General features: G+C 40.6%; 1 protein-coding gene across 2 annotated transcripts in view; it reads left to right on the top strand.

Annotated features, from left to right (window-relative positions):
* The first annotated feature begins 30 nt into the window (after positions 1-30).
* ntn1a (netrin 1a) overlaps positions 31-24,372 on the top strand; it is a 41,730-nt gene continuing 17,388 nt past the window's right edge. For both annotated transcript variants that reach the window (XM_072463224.1, XM_072463225.1), the window contains exons 1-3: positions 31-177; positions 260-1,264; positions 22,164-22,352. In XM_072463224.1, coding sequence (XP_072319325.1) covers positions 262-1,264; positions 22,164-22,352 — 1,192 coding nt within the window. In that variant the 5' untranslated portion in view covers positions 31-177; positions 260-261. The remainder of the gene's footprint in view (positions 178-259; positions 1,265-22,163; positions 22,353-24,372) is intronic.

Below are 24,372 nucleotides of genomic sequence, written 5' to 3' on the forward strand. Positions count from 1 at the left end.
GGAGAGAAGAGAAGAGGGAGAGAAGAGGGAGAGAGAGCGGGAGGAGCGGGACACTTGAGACGCGCTTAAATACGGACGCTTCTTTTGCGCACAAGATTTGAAGAAAGGAGAAAACAGACAGGTGGAGCTGGGCCTGGGAATTAAGAACGACTTTGCAATTGTGCTCCATAGTTTTAGGTAATTTTACTATAAGATAACTCAAACTCACGCACTGTGTTTGTATTCCTCCTGTGAGATAACACTCTCCTCCTCTCCTCAGACATGATGCTCCTCGCCCTGCTCGCCGCGTCTCTGTGTTGCCGGGTCGCGCTCTGCGGCTACGGCGGGATGTTCGCCGCGCAGACGTCTCCCCCGGACCCCTGCTACGACGAGCACGGCAACCCGCGGCGCTGCATCCCGGACTTCGTCAACGCGGCGTTTGGCAAAGAGGTCAAAGTTTCCAGCACCTGCGGGAGGACGGCGAGCCGCTACTGTGTGGTCACGTCAGCGGAGAAGGGCGCGGAGAGGACTCGAAACTGCCACACGTGCGACGCGTCCGACCCGAGAAAGTATCACCCTCCCGCGTATCTGACCGACCTGAACAACCCGCACAACCTCACCTGCTGGCAGTCCGAGAGCTTCAAGCAGCACCCGCAGAATGTCACGCTCACGCTGTCACTGGGCAAGAAGTTTGAGGTGACATATGTCAGTCTGCAGTTCTGCTCCCCGCGGCCCGAGTCCATGGTCATCTACAAGTCCATGGACTACGGGAAAACGTGGGTGTCCTTTCAGTTTTACTCGGCCCAGTGCAGGAAAATGTACAACAGACCGAACCGGGCCGCGATCACGAAGCAGAACGAGCAGGAGGCGGTGTGCACGGACTCCCACACGGACATGTACCCGCTGACCGGAGGCCTCATCGCCTTCAGCACGCTGGACGGGCGGCCCTCCGCGCACGACTTCGACAACTCCCCGGTGCTGCAGGACTGGGTCACGGCCACCGACATTAAGGTCGTCTTCAGCCGGCTGCACACTTTCGGGGACGAGAACGAGGACGACTCGGAGCTGGCGCGGGACTCGTACTTTTACGCGGTGTCGGACCTGCAGGTGGGCGGGAGGTGCAAGTGCAACGGGCACGCGTCCCGCTGCACCAAGGACCGGGATGGTAACCAAGTGTGTGACTGCAAGCACAACACCGCGGGGCCCGAGTGCGACAGGTGCAAACCCTTCCACTACGACAGGCCGTGGCAGCGGGCCACGGCCCGGGAGGCCAACGAGTGCGTGGGTGAGTCCGGCTTCAAACGTCTATAATCTCACTTCAAGGACAGGCCTAAACTTGTGCCGTTTATTAAACAAGTCAGTCAGAATGAGCCAAACATAACCGGGCATTTACATCAAATTGGCGCGCGCTAAAAGCTGCTTTCTTCACCTTCTTAATTGGCATATTTTATAAAAGTACAATTAACCAAAGGCTACGTTTATGCTGCAAAATGTGAACCACGACTTGTCTTGATTTTAATGATTGGTTTCGTAATAACATTAATTGATCATAATTGTAGGTTTTGCAGTTTTTTATTTCTTCGTTTCGCTTAATTAAAGTGTTTCCTGTGGATGCCACAGCTAAACCACTCTTCAAATCGCGGCGAGCGTCCGCAAATGTGTCTTACTTTAAAAGAGTGTTGCAACCGGCAATGAAGCCTTTAACCTCAACGCAGCCCACCTCAAACAGAACCACAAGGCCGGGTAATAAGCCCCAGGAAATTTCCACTTCACCGCTGCAGCAATAAACCAAACGACGATTGTAGTCAGACAAAACCACTGCCACCATGAGCCACACGCGCCTGACAGCAGCGGACACACGGGGAACGAAGTGGAAATAATACACATTATTTACCTTGCAATAAAGACTAGTTTAGGTTATTTAGATATGATTTACTCTTAAGCGTCATTATAAGTAGGCCTGAATATATTTTTTTGTATTTCAATATAGCCTCTAAAGTTACACTATTATTGTCATACATTTTCACATTTTTATCACACTGAAATAAAAAATGAACCGATTTGCATTTATATAAAAAAACAAACAAATAGTATTTACTTCAATGCTTTTCAATCTGTTAGGCAATAATTAACCCACATTAAAATTTAAATCATACCTTTAAAAAATATATATATTATACATAAAAAAAAACTCTCTGTACTAATCCTTTAATGTGTGGAAATTAAAGGATTATCTTATCTATCTTATCTTATCCTATCTTAATTAATGGTGAGTGGTCACTATTTAACCCTCAACGGACAGTGTGGCATTGTGGGACAGTGCAATGCAACGTGCTTTTCCTTGAACAAAAGCAGGTGTGAAAAATCCCCAGCTCGTCTCAGCTGCTTTCTTCAGGGCTTTGTGTGTCAGAAGCAGCATGTTTCACCAGCTGCCGGCTGATCAAAGAGAGCAGGTTCAAATGCAGAGACACACAGTAGTAGTATTTTATCACCATGATGTAATATCAAGACGTACGATCCATAAGTCTCAGGATCCAGAAGGTTCAATGCACTTTGCAGATGGAGAATGTTACTATTTTCCCCCTAACAATTAACACTGCAGTATGCTTAACGTGCCCTTGTTTTTATTCAATCGTGTATTTAATTAAAGTTTGTGGAAAGTTGGAAACATATGCAAATAAATGCAACATCCACAGTAACAATGATGATAATTTATCTTACTTCACTTCATACCAGTGCTTTTTTATATATGTAGCTGCTTTTACATCAAAAAACAATATTAAGATAAGATAAGATATGCCTTTATTGTCCACACATGGGGAAATGTTGGTGTTACAACGCAGGTAGATACAGGGGGAATAACTTATAGGAAGTTTAAAAAACACTCTTAATAGTATATTATATTATAGCCTTCAAGCTCACACTTACTAACTTCTATTTAGTCACTTGTTTGTCATTTTTTGGCATGTGTTGCGTTTGGAAATATAAGAGAAGAGAATAGTGCAAGATGAGGCGATGACAGATATGGGCCATCATATCTCAGGACGTGCACTTGCCGTGAAACAAACAATTTTTAAAGTGTCAAAGTTTTCTGTCTAATGTCAGAAACTCTTGACAGTTTGCAGCTGGTGGAAAGGCTTTTGTGTGTGTCGCTGTCGCCGCTTAGAGACATGTTCGCTCTCAGATGTGTTAAATCAACACGCTTTCTAAAAACATCCATTCAATTAGGACTTCAGTGGTGCCCAGTGGTGCAGCCGCAGTGTTGTGAGTCCTGACTGCGACAGTTTACTGCATGTCCTCCCTTCTCTCGCTCTCATCCCCCATTTCACTCTTTCCTGTCAATAAAGCCTAAGATGAATGAAATGAATGAAATCAATTAGGACTTCAGTTTACATTATTGATTAAGTGCATACATTATGTCCTGCTTAAGCTGCATTTACAGTGACTTTTTACAAGACGACAAATAACAAACAAGGAAATAAGTGAAAATGACAATCACTTATATTAAAAAATCATGTCATAAAAAGCAACTTAAATCATAACTTCACAGATCATATTTTGGTGTGAAATATTGATATATTTAACTTAAGAAGAGATACGTTTAAGTCAATATTTCACGTTTACTTCTTATTAACAGCGGCTCTTGGTTTTGTTTTCAGTGCATTTTAACTAGTGTAATTTTAACTAAAGTGACATTCCCCTGAGAGCGCAGTGATCAGCTTCACTTATCAAACCTCTGAAAGATGAAAGAAGCAAATGCTGTTAAAAATAATACAGCATGCAAAAATATTGTTACTAAATATAGACTACTGTTCTGGCACTGTTTATAACTCAGTTATGATTTACACATTTAGAATTGTACATATTTATGAATTGTTTTGCTTGAAATGATAAAACACAGATTTTAAGATAGTTTGGAATTACATAAAGTATTATTTTAGATAAAAGTTCAGGGTTAAAAAGAGCAGGGTATTAAGTATCAAAAAACACAACTTTATTGTTAAATCTGGTCTAAGATGTTGAATTGATTGTTTAATCATTAGAAGCTTCTTGTGTTTTCTGCAAACTGTTTGTAAAAAGAACTGACCTGGAACACTGTCTTTCACTGAACTCACTGTCAGTGTTTCATTAGTTCATGTTCAAACTGTTCAGTAGATGCAGCCTTTTTGTTTCCATTTTTATTTCACTGGTAACTTTGCACTTACCTTTTCTTGTTGGAAGGATCTTTTTAATCAAAGGAATTTTGTTCCCACGGATCTTTACAGTAGTGTAATTAACACATTCTTTAGTGTAATTTGGGGGGAAACATACAATTTATCACAAATTTCCCCTGTTTTTGATCACTAATTAAATCATATCTTTTTTATTTTTGTCATTACATTTGAGAACTGCAGATTTTTACATTATTAGCAGTAGAAGCGTAAAAATAATGAATAAATAAATACGTCAGCCTAAATGAATAGGATAAGATTGTTACACTTGTCGCCCATGTGACAGTAGACACAACATTAAACATGGTCAAATGCAGATTGGGTTAAATGGTTTAAGGGTGGATTAAGATCTTGAAGCCATTAATGTCAGCGCTTGGCAGGAGCGCGTCGGAGCTGGAATTTTGGAGCTAGTTGTTTCTTGTCATTCAGCCTGTTCAGAAGCAATTTATCTTCGAAACAATTCCAGTTTTGCGCAGATTATGAATTTTGCCGGGTCGTGAGCGTAACTGAGTTTATAACAGAACGGGTCGCACACAGATTACGAGTCTCACGAAGATTCGATCACAGAGAAGGCACTGGCAGCGTTTGTACGACATCTGTAAGTGCGTTTGCATGTTGTCCAGATTTCAGGTGGAATAAGCATGTTTCCATTTTAGAGGTCTTTGAAAACTCTCCGGTCGCACAGTTTGGGGTTGACGGGTCAGAAAACAGAAATGTACGGGGAGATTTTACGGCTCGGGTGTGCGCCGGTGTTCGTCTGAGACTCCTCTGGGCGAGCGAACGTCTCTGGTTCGGTTTCACTGCTTTGGCTACAGCGCGTAATGCAACACAGAGCACAGAATCACAATATGTGGCCGGCTCCTTTGTCCAGTGTGAGAAGAGAACGTGTGAGTCGGACCCTTGACCTCGCTCAAGCATATTGCCTCTAAAGCAAAGCCATATTGCGTTTCACTGCTGGCTTTGGACCAGCGATCACTTCCTCTTTTCTGCTTCACTTGTGCTCATCTGAACCGAGCGAATATTAACTGCTCAGGACTGTGGTCGGCTAAATAAATTCTTGCTCGATTAAGTACCAAAGGATTGCACAAATTCACACAAAAAATGACCACTATTTTTTACAGAATACTAGTTACAACACCGTATTTTTGTCTGTAAAGGAGCAGATTAAACTCACAATTCACTCCCAAATCTCAAATGAACTCTTTCCAAGCCTTTTTCTTTCTGCTGTGATCCAATAAAGCCTTTTAATCCCAATAGAAATAATGAGTCAACCAATAAAATGGTTGGTCGACTAAGACTCCTCTGACTGATCAATCGGCCAAACGACTGAAGGATTACAGCCGTTAGTGTTGACGTATTGTTACTTGATGACACGATATCGGGGTATACTTGATACCACAATGTAAGGAAATGACACATATTTGAAATGAGATCGAGATTCATTTGTCATTTGTAATCGTCAATGATCAGTTTGGGCCTTTTTTATCGAGAGGTCCAAAGCCAATCCTCAGTCAGTAAAAGAATGTGCTTTGAAGCAGAGTTCCAACTTTGCAGGAAGAAATCAGACTTCTGTGTCCATGTCAGTGATGAAAGGTCTGCCCCGTTTGTTTTCAGGAACGTAATCATTTAATCTGACACTGTCATTGATCAATATGAGGGAATAGTCCAGCCCAATAAAAAACAATGTGTCTTTTACCACATGGTCGAATGGGTACACAAAATTTGATAATTCTATGTATTTTTTACCGGTAATTTGTATGTATTTATTTTTTACAATCGATGCCTGGTCAAATAACTATCTTAAGTGATTAACACTACTACAATTACTTCTATTACTGCAAATGACAACTACTATTACAACCACTAATCAGCATCGCTATTAAACTCCACTCTAGCTAACAGACAAAACAATAAAACCACCACTACTGTCACGGCTCCACTTCAACAGTTACTGGAATGATATAGAAAATATAGCTTTACTCCAACTTTGGATCTCTGGAACTCACTAAAAGAAATATTTTTGCCTATGTAAGAATGTTTGGCACTATATTGCTGGTGGCAGACAGACCTTCTTTTATCTGGGCTTTAAACTGTTTCCAATCTGTGGCGAGAGAGCATCTGCTTTTAATTGTTTCTCCAATTGGAGTTTTAGGCAAGGCGAGTTTATTTGTAGAGCACAATTCAAGTGTTTTATTAGCGGTTATTGTCTTTTTCTGTTCTTTGCATCCCTGTTAAAACCAGGCTTCACTCACAGTATTAGCACACGCCGTTTCTAGCTGTCAGCTTCCACTATCCGGAGGGAAAAATACTTCACTTTGCATTTTTATTCTTCTAGCTCCAAGACAGTATTGGCAGCTGTTCTTTAATATTTTGTGTGTGTGTGCAAGGCGTAGGGTTTGACAGTGCGCAGAGCTAAATTATCACTGGTAGCTCTAGGTGGAGAACGCATTACAAATTTAGTGAAACGGTGATCAAACATGACGCTAATGGCTCCCACACATCTGCTAACATGCTGCTAGCTGTTGGAACAGGAAGGCGCCTGCAGCATATTTTACACCAACGTGTCTAATGTAGGTTAAATTGGCGCTGTAAATAGCATTAATTAGTCATGTAGAAGTAAAAGTATTTCATCATAAAAATGTGTTATTAGTGAATACTTTTCTACACTTACACCTTCTACTGTTACTATTTCATTTGCCACTCCACAGCAAGTACACACCGAGGAAAGCGGCATTTCACTTGAATCCAGCATTAAAAAGTAGGCCTATCTTGTAAATTTGAAACATTTTTGAGAATTAAGTTTAGAATTTCTTCTGATCAGGCGTGTATTGTGTGCGTTGTCCCTTGACATGTCGCTCATGTTACCATGACGTGTCTGCTCAGCTGATTCAAACACATTTTGGCGCTTGGAGCAGTACGACAACAGCGCCATCTGCAGTCCGGCTTCTTCATGACTGTATCCCAGATTGGACTAGCTGGTACTGTATGCGCCCTTGTCCACTTAAACAGTCTGGTCCCTCTGGTGGGTGCGTTTCCGGATCTGGATAACCTCTATGGTCCAACGATGGCCCTTGTTGCTCTCTGTGTCTCCGACCTTAGCATTGTCCCCACTCCACGAGAAGCTTCTAACGCTCCAAGTGGTCCCCAAACGCTTGACTTGACCTTTATTGTCCACACATGGGGAAATTTCATTGTTGCAACGCAGGTAGATACAGAGGAAAAGAACAGATAATTTATAGGAAGTTTGAAAAACACTCTCAATAGAAGATCTCTTATAAACAAAAACTCCTTTAGACAAAACCTCCCATTTCCCAACAAGGGATGGCTCGTGTGCGTGATTTGGTGGTGTCTTTTTTTGCATTCCGTTAATAGTTGTGTTTTTGATTGTCCTACTGCTCCAAATAAGAAGAAATCTGACCAGACACGTCACAGTAACATCAGCGACACGTCTGGGGAACGTGTGCAACATGTCAAGCTACAAGTCTGACTATAAGAAATCCTAAACTAAAACCTAATTAACCTAATGAGAATTGTGCAACACAGAAACATTATTTTAGGGTCAATACTACTCATACAGCCTGTAATCAAAACAACAACATGCGGTGAATGTATGCACGAGCGTTCTAAAACTAGACTTGAATACAATTTGAGAAAGTGCTCACGAGAATGAAATTGAGCAACTAGTAAGGATCGTGTGCCCAGTTTTATAGCAGTGGCTGCATGTGATCCAAGAAGAAGGAGCTGGAGGGAGACATCTGTTAGTAAATTAATTACTGACTCTGTTGATGTGGCAGTGAAAGCTCAGTTTGATGACAGAAGACGCGTGATGGGGAGGCTGTGTGTGTGTGTGTGTGTGTGTGTGTTATGGAGAGTTTGCTCATAACAAATACCACATGATTGGACATAATTAAAAGGCAGAGCAGACGACTTTGGCATGCATGTGTCTGATAGTCGTAGCTCCGACCGCAGCAGGTCTGGGCTGTGTGATTCATGCCTCCTTCACACCACACGAGGCACTCATGACATCACCAGCAACATTATTCTCTCCAAGGACGATTTCAACAATTATCACGTTCTCACTATTTCAGTTTCCACATTATAAAAACCCTCCACAGACAGTTTTGTTTATTTTACCAGGCAAAACATCAAGAAAAAACAGATTACTTTGAGTTAGCTTTGCCTGGAATGTTTCACTGTATGGCTTTAAGCGTATCCATTTCCCAGAAGCCACTAGGCCAAGTTACAGGTCAGATCTGTGCAGAAAAAGCGATCCAGCTCAAATTTAGAACCCATGTTTTCAAGTACTCATTACGTTTTCCGTTAATATTTTGTGAAAGCAGCGATTCGGAACAGGTTTAAAACAATTAGAGTTTGTATGAGAGCTGATCCAGGGTCAGTTTGTGATGACCTCATTGTCTCTGTGTCCGCACTCACTAAGAAGAGACTGTGGATTTGATCGAAAGCAAGAATATACTGTGAGAGAAAGAGAGCAAACCAACAAAGAATCAATTAAAAAGTTATTTCTGTGAGTAGTTCTGTCTCAAGCTGGTGCAACATATGCTGTGAGATTGATTTAATTTATCCAAACCTGGCTCGGCCCATTACATCTCCTTCCAGAATCTCTGTGTAGCTGATAAGCCGCCCACAACAACAATAAAACACACATATGCTTGGCATGGCAACACACGGATGAAAATATATAATCTTTTTAATTGCAATAGTCCACTTTCAAGGTACAAGGTTCTGGCGCTGCCTCTGCTGGCAGCAGTCGCACCGAGCCACTTTAAGACCACCTAGAACGAGCATATGTTAGCAAGAGCCTTCACAAGTAAAAGATTAATGTCTGGAAGGAGTTATACAGTCAAACAGCAGCGTGTTGTGGAGATCAGAGCGCCCCCCACTGGTTCTATACTGCTCTAACGCTGTGGTCACTGAAAATGTCCACAGATTTACACTGCAGGCAGTTTCAAGTGTCAGAGGTTAACTTTGGTCTTTTAAGTTAACAATTCACATAAAACCTGCTAAAGCTTACATTGGAATGAATCTAAACAAAGCCACACAATTAAAGTACTATCTCAGTGTTTTGGGATGGACCATCAGCTAAGCAGTGATGTCGGGGGATGTGTTTATTCCTATCATCATTAGCATTATAAAACACATTTTAGATGATTTTATATCCCAGAATAACACATTTCATCATATTTTTTGTGAATTTTACTACAACTTTCTTTTTCATTAATGGGCCTTGCTAGATTTTTTAAATGTTGATATTGTTATCTGCAAATATAAGTCACTGGCCACAAAAGCAAGATAGATATTGTAGTTTGAAAATGAGCTGAAAAAAGAAATCCATATCTAAAGCAGTGTTTGTTGATTTATTGTCCGTGTCCTTGTCTTGGCCTTTTATGTCAAGACAGTGTGTGTGGCAGAGTTTGTGTGTGGCCTGTATCCAAGCAGTGGGACCAGAAGTCAGCAATGACACACATTTCATCTTTGTTTTCAAGGACAACAGCAATTCCGGCTCAAACTGACTTGTAAAATGTAATCTCAGTCAGCAGAGGTCAGCAGAAAGTAGAGAGATTTACAGTCATGGAGTGAAAGATGCTCCGCAAAAATCCTCTCTGATTTATGACAACCGTTAAAGTCAGACATTTAGAGAACCGTTACGCGTTTGTATGTTTGTTTGGCCCTTTGAATGGAATGCCGACTTCAGATGGTATTCAAGGGAAGGTTTACGAGGTCATCCCAATTTGCCAGGGGTAATCCCAGGTTAATCCATCACTCATTAGCTCCCACAGATAACACAGAGGGTGAGGGGCTCGTAACTTTCCCTGCCTCTGCGCCTCGTCCTGCTCTCATCTCCAGTACTCATTAGTGTCAGCAGCGGCTCTATTCTTCACGTCATTATTATATTAAGTTAATTATACAGTGGGTTGGATTTAAAGGGGATTTTACAGGATCGCGGGAGTCGAACAATAATGTAATGCCCTGCTTCATTTCGGGCTCATGCAAAGCCCACATTTTACAACGCACAAGCTCTTGTTAACAGACCAATTGTTGTGTAATTGGTCTGTTATTTTTTTATTTTTGTGGGTTTTTCTATGACATTTTAGCTCAGATTTACATCAAAGGGATTGCAGGTTTATAGTATGAATAGCTACATAGCATTAACTCAATATAACTATATTTATATGCAATATTTTCACAATGCATCAGGGATGTGCTAAAATGTGGCCGATAGGGACGTCCAGATAAATACAAATTGTAGCAATTTAAGAAACAAAATCAAACATTTTTACTTCAATTTGTGTTCTAATAAATAAACCTACCTGCCTGTTTTTGTTAAATATTTTTTTCTCTCGCTTAGTGTTTTTTAGACAATGGAAAATTAAAGATTTCACTCTTGTTTGGCCATGTTCTGATTATGTTTTTTTTTATTCACAATAATCATAACACTCAAATTTGACATTGTGACGTTTGTGACCTTTTTATTGTGACGTGACGCTTCTGCCTGTAAATATTTTGCTTGAGGTTCTTGTTCTTAAGTATTAGACAAAACGTGAATGAACCAAAAGAAATTAACCACAAAAAGGCAGATATCAGATTTTTGTTTCATTTTGACATAATTTCGAATACTTTCATCACAGACAATACACTCAATATTCTAATCTTGCATATCTCCAAAACAACAATGATCCATTGTTCGATACATCTCCCGCCTCTAGCACACACAGCATCTTGTTTTAAAAATGTAGTATATGTGACAAAAGAGCCGTATTGTGACTGGACCGTGCCGAGCTGAACCAGGCCACTACAGTCGTGTTCGTGTGGCTGTGTGAGACGACCAGCGCTGTAAATCCACACGTGTTTGTGCTGATGTGTTATTTAAAGCAAATGTTTGAAATGTAATGATAAAGGTTTCACTGATCTGTATTCTGTTACGTCCCTTGAGAGCTTCTCACAGCTCTATGACTAAGAATGTTTAGACAAAAACCTCGGAAGTTATTAGAGTCAGGCAAAGTGATCAATTTGATAATTACCCTCAGTTAAAGCACAAGGCAGCGTAATAGTTGTCCATCTAAGGCCTTTGTCGTGCCAGAGCAAATACATACGTTTATTAAAATAAGCAGTACGAGGTAAGAAAGATTCCCACCGACAAAAAGTTGCACAAGGGCTTACATTTAAGGTCTGAAGTACAAAGTGCTTACTACGAACACTACAACAGTCTTTTCCTAACCTCTCCCAACGACATAAGTACACAATAACTCATTTAGAACACATAACAAAAATAAGCATCAATTTTGAGCTTCAAGGATAGAAATATCTGTAAAAAAATATTTCTAGCCACAAAATTGTAATTGAGCTTGACAAAAAGTATAATTTGTGGTAAAGTATGTGATATACTTGTAGATAAAATGAATGTGGGGTGAGCATTCATCAGTAAAACAAAATAGTAAATGTCTTTAAACCAGGCTTCTGTGTTTTCATGACAAAAATACCTTGATTTTGTATATTTTATTATATTATGACAGTTTCTCCATTGAAATCTCTGTATGTTTCACTTCACTTTTGCCGTTCTGGAATTTAGCATATTTTGTTTTTGCTTTTAAAGGCTCTGTACATCCTTTCAGAGGCGGGCAGAAAGAGTGTGCAGAAGCCGCTGTCACGCCTCTAAGATACAGACAGATGCAGCCCTAGTGCACAAAATATCAATCTTATGATCGGGCAACAAAATATGTAGCAAAGAACTAAAGTTTAATAGCTGAATTTAATGGCTGAAATCTTAAATAAATGAAACCATGAGCGGTATGTCTCTGTCTCCCTCGTAAAGGATTAAAGTTGCCTGGGCAGATGGGAGCAGAAACAAGGGAAGGAAAACACATGTTCAGAGCTGCATTGTTAGCGTTAGAAAGCAGCTGATCCGTACACATGTTGGTTTTGACGTATCTTAAGACTCTGATGAGAGCGGATCGTCGCTCCGCCGAGATTCAACTCTTACAACACGTGCATTATGTATTCACACGCACACAACTCGGAGACTTCTAAATACATTTCACAAAGTTACTCCACTTCTGAAGCATGCCTGGACACTTACAGTTCCAAGGAATGAAAACGATTAAACTTAACACGGCCAAATGGTCAAAATAAATGATTGTTCCCCAAAAAAATCCTTTTCACTTGATATTGACGCTGTGCAGACTGGTTATACACAATCCATTTCTTATCCATTTCTTATTACTACAAAGAATGCCAGAGAGCTCCCGAGAGTGCGGACAGTGTTGGAGAAAGCACGCGAACAGCAGAGAAGTCGACTTTTGTGCTTTCAGATTTATAGCTGTCAAGTTTGCTTCCTGCTCACTCCCACCACAGTGCATAAGACAGAAAATGTATCCAACTTCACTCACTTTTTTGATAATAATGTCATTTTTATGTTGGCGTCCTTTGTATGTGTGTATTATTGCCGATAGTGAGAACTCAATCTTTTTAAAGTGCTCCCTCTTGTCCTAAAGAGCCTGTTCGGACATACTCCGCAATGGAAGAGGAGAATATACTTAATTTCGACCTGGACTTGAGCCAGACCGGCCCCATGACAGCGTTAACAGTTATTGGCAGGTTGTAAAAGAGCTACAAAAGGTCAGCCAGCTAAGTAGTGGAATTTCTCTTCATTATATATAATGAAAAGGACAAGGGTTTTCACGATGCCAAAAGTCTTTTTATCAATTTAAAATAGGGATGTCAAGATTCTTTGGTTAATCGATGATTATTCTGGGCACAATATAAGCATAAGAACAAACATATATAATTGTGAGAATGTTATGCAGTAACAATGAGTAATTTCAGTTCAATCCATGCTCAAAAGAAGCCAAACTACATGTCAAGTACATTTTCATGAGACATTATTATTACTTTTTCATTCAGAAAGTTTGATTTCATAAAGCTAGACTTGTGAATGAAAGCAAATAAAAGATTGCACACAATTTGGTGAATAATGGTAAAAACTGTGATGTTTTGTCACACAATAATCGTGATATTGTGACATCCAATATTTAAATACTTCTACATTCCTCCACATGACAAAACCCTTGCTAGATGTGTTTCGGTTCTCTGTCCTCTTCGTTTGAACCTTCCATCTCCAGTTGCTTTCATGGCCTATAAATTTGATGGAGAAATCAGTGTGAAGTAACTCTTCTGGATGACATCTGGAGCGGGGTCAGGCTCGGGGGTAAAGGAGGAGTGGAGGAACTTAGTGATGGTGCCCTGATGAAGGAATGTGGTCGTGAAGGTCAAAGGGTGGCCACCTGCTTTGCATAGCCACGCTGCCATGGCTGCTAATGAGCCAATAAACGAGGCAGAATTACAACGATGAGGCGTGCATGGGCCCGCAACAACAACACACCCTGCAGTCTAATGATGGTGGCTTTAATGATGTGCTATCGAGAGAACCATAGTGACCATAATGAGCATAAAAGTGCTGTGGACGCTTCTAATATGTACGCTTGCAGCTGTTTTATTTTCTTAGGTTGTGGAATCGCCCTTCGATAGAAAACACAAGTGTCAGTTTTCGCAGTGAAAGACACATTTAATGAGTTTCCCAATAACTATATTCAGACAATATTTGGTCGATTCAACAGGAATGTGTTAGAATATATTTTTAAACGTGTTAGTTGAAGTTTACTTAATAGACAAATGTGAAAGGTCTAAACAAGTAATCACAAAAGTGCAAAAATATCATCATACTGTATATATTTTTGGTGTATATATTACTTGAGAGTTTACAACATCAGTTTTTTCATTTTTATTTTCTTCTTGTAGCATTTTCTTTTGCCGTGAATGTTATTGATACATTGTCCAACTCTAATTTCCTCTAATACTTTGGATTATTTTAATGTGAAAAGCTGAACTATACACTAAGCTAAAGTATAGTTCAATAGAAACAAATGAATGATCCACGAGTGTCATAGATTATAACGATATAAAAGCACAAAATGTCCTCAGTGAGAAGAATAGAAAAGCCCAGCCGTTAACTATAACTCTGTAGATTTGGACATTTCTAAGAAGAGCGCATAAAGATGGCTTAATGCAAAGCATATTTTATTTGGGGTGTATAAATCCAGAGAAATCCAAGAGTGCACATTCCTATCTAATCCTTAATCTCATCTGCCTTTTTTCTCAAGGCTGACTCACTATGGGAACACTCTCCAAAGGTAAACCGGGCTCCTCTGCACACGCCAGAGCTTAAACAACTCAAAATATGTCAAAAGATGAGCAATTATAACCGATGCCCGTAATATCCTCCGCTGTTTTTCCCACAATTACCAGGAGGAAACTACACGTGTCTCGCTTTGCTTTAAAGCAGAGATTAAAACAATCTCTTAATCATCTAATGTACAAAGATGGTTTATGTTTCCATGTTTTAAGTCAAGTTTCACACAATGGCACAATTAAACCGTTGCTTTACATTGCGGCTGAGAAGAGATCGCGGCGACTCCCGGATCATCAGGAGTCGTGAAGTTTAAACGAGAGTGAGACACACCAGTGCGAGCTTGGTCTTCATTGTGCAGGTCTGACAGCCACGGCCCATCCCACAAGACACTGCCAGAAGTTATGTGAACCCAAAACACAACGATCCGCCGGTCCCATAGAAACCAGAGGCGTGTGAGTAAATAGACTGGAGGTGCTGTTTGACATAAGTGGAGCGAGCGCTTGTTTGGATAGGGTTTGGATATCTGTTTCCACATCCGCGCTGTTTGCTGTTTGTGATGCTAGAGGTTGAGGAGACAGGCTTAGGTAATGGCTGGATGTGATACAATGCAGGTCTAACAGTGTCGAGAGAACGTGTTGGCGGGAAGTGAAGGTAAAGCCTTGCACAATTGGGTTACGGCTAATTCTCGGAGAGTTTGTTGTGTGATTATCAGATCAGACACTGGGGATCGTTAGGCACTTGTTCAGTAATCCGGCCGTGCTTAAAAAGCGAAACGTCCCATCCATCAATCGTAATAGATTCGTGCACTTTTCCCACTCACTTGCAGGTGAAAGATTTTTGGTTTTTGGGCTGCTGGGAATGCAAATCCACTCTCACCCGGCACAATGTTTTGGAGGATCTTTTGCTATCGTGCCATCCATTGACACACATGCTTTTTAACCCTGCCAGCACAGTCAGTCCCCCTGTGCTAACGGCTAATATGAATGTAGTGGATGTTAAACTATGTGACAAGGGCCATCCTGTTCCTTATCTCTATTAAGTGTTTGTTTGCTCCAACATTTTGCTCGATGCTGCGTGGATCGCTCCTAAAGCTGTCAGGCCTTACACTATTAAGACAGCTGCTCTTAGCCCCATTGTTCATGTGGAGCTATGGAGACCTGACAGGCCTGAGGAATGTATTCACCCTAAAGACCTTTCACTGCTCTGCGCTCAATGGGACCTGCCACTGTCATCAGCAGCCATGACATTTTTATGGCATAGCTGACATACACACAACACTCTTGACGCAGCAGCCCAGCACTTTTATTCTGCACTGTCTATGTTTTCACAGACATGCTGTGGACATGCGCACAGACTGACATGTTTCCCAGGTGAGCCGCACAGTTTATCAGAGAAACTTAAAAACTTGATTGTTTCTCACACTTCAAGATCCACCACGACTCACACCTCTCATCCCGTCAGACAAAAAGGCCTGATTACTCAGCAAATGGATGCATGAGTGATCACAGCAGCCTTTTACAAACTGGCCTATTATGCTCTCTCAGCGTGGGGTGGAAGTGTGCAGGGGCCCGTGGCCTGCAGCGAGGGGCTCAGCTCTGTGTGCACAAGTACAGGACTAACAAGTGCTCCCATGCTGCGCGGCTAACCACAGGGCAGCTCGCACATTAAATGGGCACTAATGCGGGAAATTGGAGGCCATTAGGCTGTGCTTTGTTGTTAAGCCTCTGTGTGGCCAGTGCAAGGGAAGGTCTTATGGCCCCCACATGAAGCGGGGTCACTAAATGAGCCTCCTGCTGTACACAAAGGTTCAAACATTTGAATCTAGGTGTTTTCAATAATGATATTATAGTTTGGTTTAGGCAACGGTAAATATTAAAACTCATCTCCGTCTTTTAGCCCTTGAAAAAGGCATTTTCAATATAATTACACGTTATTGAAACATGAGAAGTTTTGTCTTAAATAACTGAAAAACAACTCCCACATCCTGATGGTGACAAAGCACTAACTGACATATTAGCATAAGTTATGTATTCTAAAACCATCTTCAAATAAAACAAAATTGTAAACAGGGAAAACATAAAAAAAAAAAAAATATCTTTAGTAAAGTCCTTTCTTTTTCATCCATCTGATCTGCATTGAAATTGAAAACACAAAGCAAAACACTTTTAAATGGATCTTTCTGCATAATATTGTCTGGAAAGTCCCAGCTTTGCTGCACATGTATTTCTGCCATTAGAAAATCATTTATAAAAAACAATAAACTATATCTATGGAAACAGGATGCAATTAAAGACATGACTTTTTGGGCAGCACTCACACTGCGGAGGAGAAAGTATAAATATTTATATTCTTCAACATCCTTCAATGATAGAAAAAGTGAACGACTTGATCTGTTTTTGGAGCAACAGCATTATCACTGACAGATAATGATTCACTCATTCTCAAATTCCTTTGTTCGTTAATGGCGTGTGTGGTCTTCTGCTCACATCATGTTTTATATTTTAAGACATTTTTTGGCCCAAGGCTTGATTTCACAGGCGGCTGCTGCAAACGAGAAGACTCAGTTTGAAATCAGTCGGAGCTGAGACTTGAACATACAACTTCCACAGCAATTGTTACTAACACACTTTTGTGTGCTTGTAGAACTGTTACCACCACCTCCCACCACAATCAGTATTTATTTCATTATATATATTCATTTATTTATTACAACTCACTTTGGAATTGAAATTACTGGAAAATGTCTCATAAAGGACTCAGTTCAAATGTTTGTCATGTGATGTTCAAACTATTTGTGTGAAGTAGTGCCACATGTGTTGTGGAGGTTTTAGTGAGTTACACAGCAGGTCAGCCCTCTGTAGAGAACAGACTTGGACACTACACAACACAGAGGACATCTAATCGACTGCATCACACATATAACAGGCTATCAGAGAAAACCTTCTCACTTTCTCTTAGTGAGTTAATCTGATAACTTTAGTGGGCGCCGAGAGGATTCAAAGAAAACTGTGAAAGTTGGATTCCTCCGAGTGTTTGTTTTAGAGTGGGGGACCGAGCTGCAGAGTTTTGGGGTCCCCTGCTATGATTAGTGTGGGTATACATTCTGTCCTGTTTTCTGTGAGCTTTAAATTAGATAGAGATTCCCGCACACCATCTGATCAGAGAGAAGAAAAGAACACACTTCAGCATGAGCTTTGAACCTTGGGTTTAATTGATTCCTGCATGTTTGAGTAATCCTGTATTGTTCGGAATTTTAAGATCAGGAAATTCCTGTTTTCACCTACCCCCTATCCCCACCCTCGTGTCTGTTCCTAGCTGCAATTATTTGAGATCACGACTCTTGAGTTAAACATTGTAGCTTCTAAAATGTAACGTAGCCACTTTTCAAAAATAAAACATCTAAATAAAAGATAAAAATCTGCTGCTTGTTTTGAAATGTGACGATGAAGAGGCGGGGCTTATCAGTTACACAGTTTTGAACAGGAAGTCAATGCACCTGTTTCTATTATTAAGCCGTTTTAGCTCAATCTTGTGGTTTTCAACGAACAAAATTTAAAATGGTGATCTATTTATGTTATAGTTAAATACTAAGTACCCGAAAAAAGTACAATATGTCTCCTTTGGGCTGCCTTCTGCTTAAAAACAAATGTTTCTTGAGGCTTAAATACTAATTCTATGATTCTGTCTATTTTGTCTTCTTTTTTGCCAACAAGACACAAAGGTTACTTATATACACTTATCCGTATGTTGCAGCAGAATCATTGTTGTGCGTCGGAAAGCAGGACGTGACTAACATCACTCCGTTACCATACTTTATCGTTGGCGCGATGAGATTAACCTCCAGCTCTGTGGCTTGACTTCTTCGTCTAATTAGCCAAGGGAGCGCTGCCCGTGTGCTGCTCTGAGGTCAGCAGATAGAGGCTCGGGATCACATAAGCAAACCCAATTAGCCAACTTTCCAAAACAAGCTGAAATCAGATCGTATCCGTACGTGGGCGGGTGGGAAAGAACAACAAAAGATACACAAAATAGATAAGTTTGAGCATAAAACACACAGCTGCAGTGGTTGAGAGGTGTAAATGGTTGCTGTCTACACTGTTGGAGCACTTTAAATGAGCTTTAGTTTGATCTGTCTAATTCACTTGCACTTCCACACAAGGGTATCACTTCACACTGGCTTTTATGGCTCACCTGGGGCCCTCACTAATCCAGCCCTGAGCTACAGGTTAGCGCTAAAGCTGGGAGATTAACCGCAGTCGAATCGAAATCACAATTCGAATCGATGCGATTTGCAAAGCGCAAAGGCTAAATTTTTTTAAAGTGCAATAATATTCTCCACAAACAACAAAATATCCTGTCTCATTCTGCATAAAAAGGGCTAACTCTGTAGTTTAGATCTGTACAAACGTGCTCTGGAGTCTTTTAGTAGTTTGTCAGTTCATAGGCCTATTGCAGGCTTTTTGTCAATTTTCATTTAACTGTGGACTTAAAACAGAATCCTATAATTAAAACATAAATTACAAATCGAATCGCTATTCACAATACTTGTCAGAAAAATTGCAATTAGATATTTTCCCTGAAATCGCCCAACCCTTGTCAGTGCTTAAGACTTTATCAAATTATATGTTTTTCCTCCGTCTTTTAGTGGTTTAATATCATAGTATCCTATCGTCAGTAGTTAGTCTCAGTAGAAGTAGTATTTGTTTTAAATGAAAGAACACTTATGCTAAAAGAAAAAAAGTATCCAGATGTTGACCTAATGCTCTAAAGCTTTGCATGTGTTTCGATGATTACGCCACCGTTTTTCTCACTCACTCATTATTATTTTCTATCTATTTTCTAAACGGTTCTTTTACTACGGTATTCAGTACAAGTGTGACCTGCTCTCATGAGGTTTGATCGCAGGTAGGAGTAAGCTAATATGGCCAGCTACAGGAATTCTCACATTATTTGAGAAACTCTTGAGAATCCATCTGGGAATCCATCTGAGAATCCGTCTCCCTCTGTAGAGTTTGCACAACAGCGCAGCATCGTGACTTGGGCGGAAGTCAAAGGGACGGACTAAACAAACATAACGACGCCAATAAACGTACTTTGGCCCATTTGAGTAAATGTACGACTATTTTGTTTTTGAAATACGTACACATAAAAGCGCTTTGTGCATTTGAGGACCAATTAGCTTCAAAGATCTGTCATAACGTTCCGCCTTTTCCCCACAGCTTTCGGCGATAGACTTTCCAGATTAATAAATGTGTAGGACTTGATTCAGAGTTCTACACATCAATCTAGCGTAAGACAGGTGAGGGGCGAGCGATATCTTCAAAACAACATCCACGATATTGCCTACATTCCGATATATTGCCCACATCTAATCGAAGGACACATTTTAGGCCTTAGCGTTTTGAGATTGATTCCTGACATTTTGCTGAATGTCACTCCCTACTCTTTTAACACTGTTCTTTTAAAAAAGGTGTGAAAGTCCCTTCTCAAAATCTGTCTGCCAGAGCGTCTTCCATCACGTTCAGTCAGTGTCAGTGAGTTTACACAAAGTGCTTTGAATCCGTCCCTTTATCTAAGCAGAACTCTTATGAAGCGTGATACCCACAAACACAATCAGTACGTGTCACTTCACAATGCGCTGCAGACGCCGCGGGGCAGGTGGGTGTGCCTCTGGTCTGAGAGTGTGAAAAGGGACTGAGGGCGTGCACTGATCCCTCGACAGGTCGACTCCACAGTGTTACCTGCAGGCAGCTCACTGATAGATTTACCTGAGCGGCCCCGAGCGGCCCCGAGCGCAGACACACAAAACACAGAAACACTGGACACTGACAGACGGACAGACGAGAACAGACAACCTGGTGACACACATATTCCAACACAGAATATGGAGAAAACATTTTTAATCATTTATATTTGAAACTAGAAAGACTAGAAAGTCTAAGAAGTGCAGCTGCATTTATTTATTTTTGTCATTCAGAAAGCTAAGTTTTAGACAATGAAAATGAAAGAAGCTAAATAAATCACTGTTGTTTGGTCATGGTCTCAGTAATCATTAATACTAGTTGTAATAACAGTTAATTGTGTTATTTTTTCTCTCTCAATAGTTGTAAAACAATTTTTTTAATTGTTATTTCCTTGTTTGAAACTATTTTTTATGGACTAAAGTTTAACATGAAGATGAAGACTTTTCATTTAATTGTAATGTTTTATGATTCAAGCGTTAAAAGCCACTGTAAAATAGTCACATGACTTTGTTGCCGGTTTTGAGCCCATTTGATCCAGAAATGAGATTGACTCATTTTGGATTAAAAAATCATCTTGTCATGAATTCGTAAATATAGTATTTGTAACCGTTTTAGCCATGGAAAAATATAGAGATTTGTGTTTATTCCACACATTGGCCATAATGCAGGGTATTACCTGAAAGAATTCCATATGTCATTTGTTTCCTTTGACTCTGGGTTATCGTCAGATTTTTAAAAATGCTTTATTTAGCCAAGCATGTTATTTGAACATATATATTTTTCTTATAAAATAAGCAGTGCAACTTAAAAGCCCTGATTTGTGGGAAAACTTCCAACCAATAAGTCTGGACACATTACTAGAATTTGGTCCTTGGAGAAGGACTTGGATCAGTTTGGAAGATGCAAAAACACATTGCAAAATTAAGAGTGGAGAAGCTAACTCATCTTTAGGAAAGTTCATCTTTTTCTGTTTTGGTGATGTTGAGCAGATGGACCAGAGAGACACCATCTTGATCTTAAAATCAACTATAAACTGTCTTGTTTGTGTAGGAGAATAATTCATGAACGGTCTCTAGTGCTGGTGCTGCTGGTAGAGAGTTTGGGAAGCTGGTCCTAATGAACTTGCCCCTCACTCTGCCGAACGCCATGAATAAACATCAGCCGCTAATTAATGCCTGTGCTGGCAACTGTATGTACCAGTAAACAAGCCCGAGGTCTCATACTCATACTCGGATGATTCACAGGAGGAATACTTAATACAGTTCAGAACATGCAGTATTCTGAGACCAGCAGGGAAAATAAGGAAACGGAAAGAGTGTTGGACTACACGATAATGTACATTTACATTAAACTAACACCACTGCTTAAAAAGAGGATCAATGTCATAATGAAAAATAGTATTATGTTGTGTTCATTACAATTTTAAATAATTATGCTAAAATTGTCATCCTTTTGTGGTTGATTTACATTGAAAACCTTTGGACGGATCAACTGGGTTTCTTTATGGACGATGTCAATTGTCGCAGAGAAACCGATGGCCGATAAGCTCTGCTGTTATCTTTCGTATGTAGGGCCAATTTTTCTTATTTTTCTCAGATTATATTGTTTGAATAGACTACAAACTCATCCACAACAACCACATTTTACCAGAAATTGGATAAGAGAGCAGTAATAATAATAATAATGCCTTTTATTTATATAGCGCTTTTCAGGGACCCAAAGACGCAGTGTAATCCCATTTTTTGCACTGCCCTCCCTCCACGCAATAAAGCTGTTATTATTATTATTTAGTCAGCTTTATGGCCCGAACAAAGTATAGGCCACTGCAGGAGATTTAAGGTCAATAGTCGACATGCTAAAAAGTGCAAATATCGGCCCCCAATTTACAATATACTGACGAACCGATCTCTCCGTCCATCAATTAACTGTATAACGAGCCAACTGATTCTGCCAACCTGCTCTGATCGAACTCGTATATGTTCAAAAATCTCATCAGAATGATCCGTACGTTCTTGTCTTCAACAGCGTGCAACTGTAACCTCCACGCCCGGAGATGCCGCTTCAACATGGAGCTGTACAAGCTGTCGGGGAGGAAGAGCGGCGGAGTCTGCCTCAACTGTCGCCACAACACCGCCGGGCGCCACTGCCACTACTGCAAAGAGGGCTACTACCGAGACCTGTCCAAGCCCATCTCGCACCGGAAGGCCTGCAAAGGTATGACACGAACTACACTGATAGGTTAATGGGTAAATCACATAGCATTTTGTCGCTCGTGTCGATGTGTTGGAGGAAGGACAAACAACTGAGCATGTTAAAGGAAGAGCATCTCCAAAACTGTCTCTGCGGTGGGCAATGTCTGTCAAACCAGCCAATGACAGGTGGTGAACATGGAGCTCAACAGTCCCGCCCACTTTGAAGTGCGCCGTGGTTGTGGAAGTAGATTTCTTATCAAATGTTCTCATAGAGTTTTTGAGAAATTAACATATTTAGAGTTTAAAGGCAGAGGTTTAGCAGCTATCTTGAAACTAATGTGCTGGTGTATTTTAGTCTAAAAAACCCATGTAAAACTTTGGTTTGATGACTTGATGTTTATAACATTTCAAAAAGTGAGTTTGAATACAATTATATGCATTTTGCTCATTACGTACCACAGAGCTGATAAGCCCCGAGCAGGATTTCAAACATTTATATAAATTGTTTCGGAATCTCTGTGGGAAAAAAAATGTATGGAAAATGTACTTCCGGAACCAACGGTCAGGGGTGAAGAGTATGGCATTAGTTTCTTGAGATATCAATCAAATTTAAAAGTGCACAATGTAACTTTTGTGGTGAAACCGGCTTAGGGTTAGAGTTATGGAGAAGTTATTGTTTCATCTGGAATGTTCCACACTGGCCTTAAACGTATCCATCTTGCATTTGTTCAATTACAGGTGTTTTCGTTGCTTAGGAGTACCTCGATGCGTGTATTCTTACTGCAAACGGGGTCACCTCTCCACAGATCTGACCTGTAACTTGGACTGGTAGCCTTCACCTGCTTGCTGCAGACTGGTCAGACACTTACGCTAAAACGTAGTCATTATATCTTACATTTTATTCAAAACAGTTTACAACAAAAAAGTGCCTATTTTTTCTCAACTTGACAACATTGGTGGAGTAAATCATGTTACTTCCTGGTTGGAGCTGAGCCGCGGATGTGACATGGAGAAGCATTCGGGGTGCGGAGGTCACGGTGGAATGATGTGGGCGGGGTTTCAGAGGCCGGGGGCGTGTCCTCTCTGACAGTGAGCGATGTGACAAAGGGAGAAGCTGAGAGAGCCGAAGGATGACATAAATAAACAGAAGGTGTGAGGTGTGAAGTGATCCCCGGGCGCGGGTCGGAAAAGAGCGGGAGCGAGGGACGGGGGAGCTGCGCACACGCCCGCTTTTACGCAGGTGTGCGGCGGGTTCGCTGACTGAATCTACCATCAGCCTTCAACGTGGCTAAGAAGGGTCAGAGAAACAGGGGGAGGAGGAGGGGAATGTAAAGAGCCTCTTCTGTAGCTGTAGGGGAGGGAAACAGAAGCTGGAGCGAAGTGCAAACAAGCCCCACAGACACCTTCACGTCACCGACACGGATCCTCACCAGTCCAAAGGAAAGAACCTCCACAACAGGCTGAGGATAAGATAAGATCTGTGCATTTAGCCAAAGGTGAAGAGGTTCTGATAAATAAGATGATGGTGGGGGTCAAGAAATGTAAAAGTAGGATTTGGATATTTGGAAAAAATGAACTGCTTTTTACTCCTTGTGCACATAAATACGTTTGTAAAGTCTTTGTTTTAAATCTATTGTCAGTTAAGCGATTAAGCAGTTTCAGATTTACAGGACATTTCAACGGCGACACTATTATAATCATTATTTCCCTCAACAAACAGACTCAGAATATCTTATTTATTTAACTGTGTGTGATCCCAAAGTCTGTGATAAATGTGAGCGTCGCTGCAGTGTTCCCGTTGTTTATCTGGTTGTCTTCTACTGTTTGTTTCCTTTTTTTAGATGTCATGTAAAAACTAAATATTTAGCAGTCATGGACTTTCATGTTTGTTTTAACATTCAAGCAGCTCTTTCACATTTTTAGTTTTGTTTTGCGCTCTTACAGAAGAAACTTAAGTGTCATTTCTCACCATTGATTCTCACTCACTGCTAAAATTCATAATGCTGTGATGTCATCCGTATAACCTCTACTGGAGTCAGAAA

This window comes from Eucyclogobius newberryi, unplaced genomic scaffold, assembly GCF_026437365.1.
Source record: "Eucyclogobius newberryi isolate DKJ021-1_F unplaced genomic scaffold, fEucNew1.0.hap1 SCAF_4, whole genome shotgun sequence".
NCBI classification, from domain to species: Eukaryota; Metazoa; Chordata; class Actinopteri; order Gobiiformes; family Gobiidae; genus Eucyclogobius; species Eucyclogobius newberryi.